The sequence below is a fragment of the Engraulis encrasicolus genome, unplaced genomic scaffold (genome assembly GCF_034702125.1).
Source record: "Engraulis encrasicolus isolate BLACKSEA-1 unplaced genomic scaffold, IST_EnEncr_1.0 scaffold_35_np1212, whole genome shotgun sequence".
In the NCBI taxonomy this organism is placed as follows: domain Eukaryota; kingdom Metazoa; phylum Chordata; class Actinopteri; order Clupeiformes; family Engraulidae; genus Engraulis; species Engraulis encrasicolus.
The window spans coordinates 974,975-984,974 of record NW_026945654.1 but is presented as its reverse complement, the minus strand read 5'-3'; the positions used below and the strand labels follow the sequence as shown (position 1 = coordinate 984,974).

The 10,000-nt window shown below is 44.6% G+C and overlaps 1 protein-coding gene across 1 annotated transcript in view; it reads left to right on the top strand.

Moving 5' to 3' along the window:
• The window catches only part of pomt2 (protein-O-mannosyltransferase 2), a 47,282-nt gene that overhangs the window by 27,201 nt on the left and 10,081 nt on the right, over positions 1-10,000 (top strand). Inside the window, exon 19 of the mRNA XM_063193348.1 lies at positions 1,940-2,045. Within this exon, the coding sequence (XP_063049418.1) occupies positions 1,940-2,045 (106 nt within the window). The remainder of the gene's footprint in view (positions 1-1,939; positions 2,046-10,000) is intronic.

The window sequence follows — 10,000 nt, the reverse complement described above, 5'->3', positions numbered from 1 at the left end:
ACTACTTTTCAATACTACTTTTCAATACTACACAATTCTACTTTCCAATACTACTTTTCAATGCTACATAGTACTACTTTTCAATACTACTTTTCAATGCTACATAGTACTACATTTCAACTCAACACAACAGTACATTTCAACACTACACAACACTACACTACTTTTCAATACTACACAACACTACTTTTCAGTTGCATTACATTACATTACATTATATTTCATTAACACATTGAATACCTGCGATGCTCACGGAATTATGTCGTAGAATACCAGCGTTCGAAGCCCTTTATTGACGTTTTTTGTAGACTCACAGCGTATTATGTGATAGGGCCACTGAAATATGTTATGACTCGTTTGAAAGTGGAGACGCTGCCCTCTTAGTAGGTGAAAACCGTGTGTCTCTACGAGCTTTTATTGCCGAGCAAACCCATGCTAAACCGAAGCGGGTATCCATGGAATTCAGCTACAATCGGAGATATTGAGGTTTTTGTGATGGGTGCACTTCTTCAGAATGTGACGAGTTTGAAAGGGGACGAGTTGGTTTTAATCACAATTTGGTGCAAGGTTAGCTCTGACACGCATCTTCCTGCTCGTCAAGACACACCTCCTGCTCTGTCCCACTACGACATCGGCAATCAATGCCCTTCGAAATCCACGTTTTTCACACAGACTGAACACAAACTCTTTGCACACACGCAGAAGGTGAGACATTTGCTAAAATAGGTCCCGATGTCTCCCGAAATAATAGCCCAACATTGACAACAAATCCCAATGATATGATGCTTAGATGAAGCCCATCCGATCCATATGTAGCCATCTATGCTAGCTTCTGGCTTTTCACATACAGGAAGACACAGAAAGTTCAACATGGGGGCGGATAATCAAATAAACTTTTCTGGTTGGCGATCAAACTTCCAAATCGGAGCGCATTACTCCAATTACAGTTCGGGTGCCATCTGTATCCAAGGATCTGGTAAAGGTCCAGAAAGTTCAAGATACTCCAGGCACGATATACAATGGTCTCTGTGTTTACCTATTGCGTGAAGTCAGATACAACACACGCTACAGCGTGGGCACCGACCGTACTAGGGAAACGACAATACGGCAGCACACCTCCTGCTCTGTCCCACTACGACATCGGCAATCAATGCCATTCCAAATTCCCGTTTTTCACGCGGACAGAACACAAACTTTTGCAAACATGCAGAGGGTGAGACATTTGCTAAAATATCTCCCGATGACTCCCGAAATAATAACCCAACATTGACAACAAATCCAAATGATATGATGCTTAGATGTAGCCCATTCGATCCATATGATATGTAGCCATCTATGCTAGCTTCTGACTTCACACATACAGGAAGACACGGAAAGTTCAACATGGGGCGAATAATCAAATAAACAATTCTTATCTGGTTGGCGATCAAACTTCCAAATCAGAGCGCATTACTCCAATCACAGTTCGGGTGCCATTTGGATCCAAGGATCTGGTAAAGGTCTAGGTAGCAAGTCCAGAAAGTTCAAGTGTTTATCTATTGCGTGAAGTCAGACACTACACACGCTATAGCGTGGGCACCGACCGTACTACGGAAACAACAACATAGCACGATTCACCATCCTGCAGGCACATGGATTGGCATCGAGACATCTTGGTAAGATTAATTAAAATGTCCAAATCATGTCACAAACTTTTGACTGCAAATTTTGTCATTTATGTCCATCACAGAGCTCCAAAAAACACATATATTGTCCATTGAAGGGTGTAGATTCAAAACATGATATTTAAATGCAAAAACGTATTTTTACGTTTTGGTATACAACGCATGGGCGTGAAAAACGTATTATTGCGTCGTCGGTACTCAATGTGTGTGTGTGTGTGTGTGTGTGTGTGTGTGTGTGTGTGTGTGTGTGTGTGTGTGTGTGTGTGTGTGTGCAGGTGTTGTGGTGGTGTAATCTGGCCTGTCTGGGTGTGTATCTGGTGATCGTGGTCTTGGCTGCTTCCGCGCTACACAGAGGATGCGACATGGACACCAAGCGACACGGTGAGGAGACACACACACACACACACACACACACACACACACACACACACACACACACACACACACACACACACACACACACACACACACACACACATGCCTTGCATGCTTGCCTTTCAAAACACCCAAGGACGCTTCACAGAGTGTTGTGTTGGAAAGTGTGAGTGTGTGTGCGCGTTAACGAGAGCCCTGTTGGCTATCTGCCCCCTGGACCACACACACACACACACACACACACACACACACACACACACACACACACACACACACACACACACACACACACACACACACACACACACTGCCCCCTTGACCAGCATCTTGCCAAGTCCCATCATTAATGAGAGCCCTGCACACACACGTGCACACACACACACACACACACACACACACACACACACACACACACACACACACACACACACACACACACACACACACACACACACTGCCCCCTTGACCAGCATCTTGTCAAGTCGTATCATTAATGAGAGCCCTGCACACACACACACACACACACACACACACACACACACACACACACACACACACACACACACACACACACACACACACACACACACACACACACACACACACACACACACATACACACGCACACACACACACACTGCCCCCTTGACCAGCATCTTACCAAGTGTTACCACCCTGCCAACAGCACACATTAAAAAGAGATGCCGGTCAGAGTTGGGCTCGAACCTGCAACCTTGTGGTTGCGGAACATGCTCCTCTAGCACCTTGACCAGCATCTTGGGCTCGAACCTGCAACCTTGTGGTTGCGGAACATTTTTGGGCCTTTATTGTGACAGGACAGTGTGAGAGGAGACAGGAAATGAGCTGGAGAGAGATGTGGGGTAGGGCTCGGAAATGATCCCGGCCACACTCGAACCCGGGGCCCCTTGGCCATGCAAGCCCAAAAGCGGGGGACTTAGCGCCACAGCGTCCCTGGAAGGTGTGCGCGTGCGCGCGCGTGTGTGTATGCGTTCTGGCTCGTGTTTGTGCTGGAGAAACTTCTCTCAGTGTTTCTGACGTGTGTGTTTGGTCTGTTTGCTGGGTATGTGAGCCAACATTTGCTTGTCCTTTCTCTCTTTCTCTCCCCCTCCATCACTCGTGCTTGTTTCTCTCATTGTCTTTTGCTTGCCTCTCCCTACATCTCCATCCATGGCTGAAGTGCCCTTGAGCAAGGGACCTAACCCCACATTGCTCCAGGGACTGTAACCAATACCCTGAAAAATAGTAGTTGTAAGTCGCTTTGAATAAATGAAAGCGTCAGCTAAGTATAATATAATGTAATGTTCTTTAGTCTAGTCACCAGAGGGTTGTCACGCGCACCCCCTGTACTTGTTGTCGAAACCTATTTTTTTTAGAGTCCTCCATATGTCTAATTTATAATAAGAGATGTTAGCATTGCTGCAAATTGTCCCATGGGTGTTTTTCATGGGTGTGCGCGTGGCCCCCCTCTGGTGACTAGCCTACTTAGTTAGGGCTTGGCAATGTAGTGGATGGAAAATGTCAGACGCGACGTGTGAGAAACGCATGACGTGCGAAGACCACACACACTCTCTCTCTCTCTCCCTCTCAGACACACACACACACACACTCACACACACACACACACACACACACACACACACACACACACACACCTCATAACGTGAGGAGACCACATTGGTCCGGATGCTTTGGCACATTCCTTGCCTTAGGCACCTGCCTATTCACAAGTCATCACACCTACACACACACACACACACATACACACACACACACACACACACACACACACACACACACACACACACACACACACACACACACACACACACACACACACACACTCCTCGGCGAGCATTGGTGTGCTATCCAAACGCACACTACAAGATCAGTTGTCGAGCAATTATCAAGCAAGCCTGGCAACATACCAACATACCAACACACACACACACACACACACACACACACACACACACACACACACACACACACACACACACACACACACACACACATACACACAAGCCTTGTAACACACACACACACACACACACACACACACACAAGCCTGGCAACATTCCACCCCATCTACCTGGCAACATTCTATTCCTCCTCTTCAAAGGAGCTCTGCTGACAATGTTAACGATACCCAGTAACATGAACAGAGAAGAACAGGGGGGGGGGGGGGGCACACACACACACACACACACACACACACACACACACACACACACACACACACACACACACACACACACACACACACACACACACACACACACACACACTGTACCAGAACAGACGTGACAGACATATCTGTAGTACCTGAAGGGCCAGTATTTCAGGAGACAGACTGCTAAAACAGTAGAAACCAGTTTCTAGAGGAGAGGAGAGGAGAGGAGAGGAGAGGAGATGGAGAGGAGATGGAAAGAAGAGGAGAGGAGAGGAGAGGAGATAAGAGGAGAGGGGAGGAGAGGAGAGGAGAGGAAAGGAGAGGAAAGGAGATGGACAAAAGAGGAGAGGAGAAGAGAGGAGAGGAGAGGAGAGGAGATGGACAAAAGAGGAGAGGAGAAGAGAAGAGAGGAGAGGAGAAGCAGAGAGGAGAGGGCAGGAGAGGGGCTGGAGAGAAGAGAGGGGGATAGAGGAGAGGAGAGGAGAGGAGGATAGAGAAGAGGAGAGATCCAGTATTTTAGGAGACACACTGGTAGGACCAGAGAGACCGGTTTCTTGAGGAGGACTGAGGAGCGCTTACTGCTTACGAAGCCCCAGAGGCAATTAGAGTTCCAGTGCAGTCCGCCCCCCTCGGGTTCTAGAACTCGCCACCTCCTAGTCAATGCATCGCTTCAGGGTCACATAGAATTGTAAACTAGTAATTCACTAATAAATTATGTATTTATTTTATTTTATTTGGCTTTTTGCCATTTATTGTTATAGGACAGTGTGAGAGTAGACAGAAAATGAATGGGAGAGAGGGATGGGGTCCCTGTGGGCAATGTAAGACCAAATGTTGTTTGCTTAACTAATAAATTAAACATCCAATCTCACATTTAGTCTTGATTTATCAGGCTAGGAGTCACATCATGCTACCGCTGAGCTAAAGGACCAGATTGTAAGTGCTACCGATACTGTATGAGGCTTCAAGATGGGAGGTTTAGATAGCTAAGCGCTAACGATACTGTATGAGGCTTCGGGAGGGAGGTTTAGATAGCTAAGCGCTAACGATACTGTATGAGGCTTCGGGAGGGAGGTTTAGATAGCTAAGCGCTAACGATACTGTATGAGGCTTCGGGAGGGAGGTTTAGATAGCTAAGCGCTAACGATACTGTATGAGGCTTCAGGAGGGAGGTTCACTAACTTTGCCACACTTTGCTAGTTGGCCTCGGTTACACAATAACAAACCAATCAGAGTCCGCCATGGAAACCCGACCACTGACGGCCTTCTCAACCCAACGGAGCATGTTGAAAATGTCCCGACGCCATTGCCGACACACAAGCACCGCCAATAAACACACACACACACACGCGCGCACAGACACACACAGACACACACACATGCACAGACACACACACATGCACACACACACACACATGCACACACACACACACACACACACTCACACACAGATACACACTCTCTCACAGACACAATACCATGTGCTGTAACACCAACTGCTTTCATCAACGCACCCTGACAGATGACACACACACATGACAAGACACACCAGGTCTTCAGTCATTCGTTTCCCCAGGGCTAACTCTAGCAGACACACACACACACACACACACAGTCAATTATGTGTGTGTGTGTGTGTGTGTGTGTGTGTGTGTGTGTGTGTGTGTGTGTGTGTGTGTGTGTGTGTGTGTGTGTGTGTGTATGTGTGTATCCTTGTGTGTGGGTGTGTGTCTGTACATGGGTCTATGTGCTATGCTTGTGTTATGTATTCTAATGTGTGTGTGTGTGTGTGTGTGTGTGTGTGTGTGTGTGTGTGTGTGTGTGTGTGTGTGTGTGTGTGCTCTTCAGGCCATGCGTGTGTGTGGCGTGATGTGTTATGTACTCTATTTGTGGGCTGGCTGCTTCACTATCTGTGTGTGTGTGTGTGTGTGTGTGTGTGCACGCGCGCGCTCTAATGTGTTATACAGTTAGGGCCAGAAATATTTGGACAGCAACACAATTATCATCATTTTCCACCCTATACCCCACCACAATGGATTTGAAATAAAACAAACAAGCTGTGCATTAACTGTAGACTCTTAGCGTTAATGTGAAGGTGTTAACATCCATATCGCATTAACAGGAATGAAATAGCAACGTTTTTTGTCTGTGTTGCTCACTTTTCAAGGGATCAAAAGTAATTGGACAGTAGGCTTCTCAGCTATTCTCCAGTCAGATGTGTGTTATTCTCTTACTATCACCAAGATGTAAATACAAGGTCTTAGAGTTCATTTGAAGTGTTCAATTTACATTTCCATATATTTTTACTAGGGCTGGGCAACGTTAACGCGTTAACGGTGCGTTAACTATTGAGGTCAATATCGCCCGACAATTTTGTTGACGCTATAACGCTGCAGGGTTTTTTTTCGGGGTTTTTTTTTTTTTTTTTTTTGCCTTTTATGACCGTCGTTCGTGGCTTTTATTTTGAAAGCGTCAGCGCGCTTGTTGCTGCTTCCAGTGACTGCTGACATAGAAGAAGAATGTCTAGAAAAGTAGTCAAAACAAAACAGGCATAGCCTACAGAAGAACGTCAACTTCTGAATGGACATTTTTGGCACACAGTTCTACAGTCCTACTTGCGCAACTCTCGAGCAGCATGTGTCTCGCCTTTGCAGCTCGCAAGGTTAGTCTATTGTACGGTCAGCATGAAAAGGTAGTCTGGCCGCCTATCAGCTGTCAATAACGCCACGCGGACTTACTAAAGCCCTGATCAAAAAGCGGACCGCGAGATATTACATTCCTCACGCAACGTTTTGGTTTCTACATACACCGGCAACTTCGTCAGCATTTAAGATAGTGTTAGTCATGTCAACGTTATTGTTTTGAAAGATGTAATTGCTGTCAATGCCAACTGACAGTCAATTAGTTTCTAGTCGCTGAAACACCTTAAAAATAGCGACAGATAAGAGAGAAGGTGGGAGTCGTTGACAGTGAGAGAAGGCGGGACATATCTCACAGACGCACGCCTATGGCAAGCCGTTTTTTTTAAGTGACAAGTTTTTTTTCTTTTTTTCTTGTAGGCCCATGTAGACCATCCTAATTTGAGTTCATAATTTCTAATATATCAGTTTCAGTAGCCTACAGTCTTAAATAGCCCTAGTGTAATATTGTATGCAATAATTTGTTTCATTAGTAGGCCTACATTGGATAGGCATATAGCCTACTACATTTAGACTGATAGGTTGGCAAATAGCCTACATTTCCATTGTGGAATATTATATTAGACCTACATAGGTTATCTACACAGTACATATGCAAATTAGTATTAATTATTTTATTTTATTAATTTAAAAAATATTTTTATTTTATTTATTATTTATTTTATTTATGATTTATTATTATTATTTTTGGGTTTCGCGCGCTATGCGATTAATCGCGATTAATCACAGAAAGTCATTGAGTTAATGCGATTAAAGATTTTCATGTTTGCCCACCCCTAATTTTTACGGAATGTCAATGAGATCCAAAGTCCACCTGTCACCATCAGTGATGCAAGCCATCATAAGGTTGAAAAAAATCAAAACAAACCCATTTTAGAGATGGGCAAACATTGAATATGATTAATTCAAGAGTTCAGAATGTTGGAAAAAAGAAATACCAGAGCAACACCAAATTACCTGGCAGACATGGAAGACAAATGCTGTGGATGACAGACAATATTCTGTATCTGGTGAGCAAAAACCCATCTCCCAACAGTTTGCCAGATGTAGAACACTGTCCAGGTAAACAGTGGATACATGTCCAAGGCAACAATCAAGAAAAAGATCAAGAACATTCAGGAATACTTCACCATAGGAAATACAGAGGGTTCACTAAAAGATGTAAATTATTGATTGCATCAGAAATAGCAATACCAGATTTGGCTTTGCCAAACAACGTCTTAAAAAGACTGTATAGGTCTTGAGCTACATCCTATGGACAGAGGAGACAATAATCATCTTGTACAAGGGTAATGGGAAGAAATGAGTATAGAGAAGGGAAGGGATTGCTCATGATTCAAAGCATACCACCCAATCAGTGAATCATGGTGGTGGTAGTGTCATGGTGTGGGCATGCATATCTGTCAATACGATTATCCCTTTATATTTATTGATGATGAGGACTACCGACAAAAGCCACAGGATGAATTCTGAAGATTTTTAGGCTTTCAGGATTATCATCTCATTAAACCTAATGGTTCTGAACTCATTGGGCAATGCTTCACATTGCAGATGGACAATGACCCAAAGCTTCATCTGAAAGCCACTAAGCCATTTCTACCCCAAAAAAGTGGAATATTATTCAATGGCCCAGTCAATCACCTCACCTGAGTACGGTTGAGCAAGCATTTCACTTGCTGCTGGCAAAACTGAAGGGAAAATACCCTAAGAATAAGCAGGAACTGAAGACTGTTGCAATAGAGCTCACTATAGCATCACCAGGGATAAAACCCGGTGTCTATTGATGTCTATGGATTGCAAATTACAGGTTGTAACTGACTGGAAAGTATTTGCAACCAAATAATTAAAAATTGAAAGTTTGATGTATAAATACTAGACTGACCAAAAGTAATTTGACAGTCCAATTACTTTTGGTCCCTTAAAAAAGGGGTGGCACTGATAGAAAATGTCATAATACCTTCACAGTTCACTCGATTTGGACGCAAACACCCCCATATTAAAGCTAAAAGTCTGCTGTGTCTGTAATGTACATCTCGTTTGTTTCATTTTAAATCCATTGGGATGGTGTACAGCACCAAAAAGATGGAAATTGTGCAGATGTCCAAATATTTATGGCCCTAACTGTATGTGTGTGTGCTCTAATGTGTGTGTGTGTGTGTGTGTGTGTGTGTGTGTGTGTGTGTGTGTGTGTGTGTGTGTGTGTGTGTGTGTGTGTGTGTGTGTGTGTGTGTGTGTGTGTGTGTGTGTGTGTGTGTGTGTGTGTGTGTGTGTGTGTGTGTGTGTGTGTGTGCGTGCGTGTGTGCGTGTGTGTGTGCGCGCGCGCGCTCTAATGTGTTATATGCAGGGCTGTAGTGGAGGGTAAACGCACGTAAACGCCGTTTACGCACCTCTGGAATTTAGGAAATAGCGTTTACCCACCTCTAAATAGCGTTAACCCACCTCTAAATAGCGTTTACGCAGCTCTTAATGGCAATTACGCACGTCAAAGTTCCCTGCGCCTTGTGATCTGCCGTTGGAATAATCCAAAATAAATTTGGTGTCATTTAAAAAATATTGTTGAACATAGGCCTACTTAACGCTTTAGTAGGAATCATTTTCATCTGCCCTGTATTCGGGTATGTGACCTTCCAATCACGGCTGCGGCGGCGACACCAATCAGGATCCAGGGAATATGTAAACACATAGGCCTAGGCCTACTTGCCTGCCTGCATAGTTAATCATAGTTAATCATCATGGATAGGGTGACCAGACGTCCTCTTTTCCCTACTTTTGAGACCTAAAAAAATGTGTGGGGGGAATTTCAGAAATGTCCAGGATTTTGTTGGACTGCCTGAAATATAGACCTAATTCATCTGCATTATAATGTTCATTCCGTTCCATTTGACTCCACTGCAGCTTTCTCTCTACCGTTCGCAAATTAGTCACGCCCTTCTCATCAAATCTAGCCACTTCGCACCGTGTGTCCGAAAGAAGTAGGGGACAAGCCAGTGCGCCCCATGCTTACAAGCGAAAGCCATCTGTCCGCCGGTTCTACGGACGGCAATGCCGATAGAAACGCAAATGCACGTTCG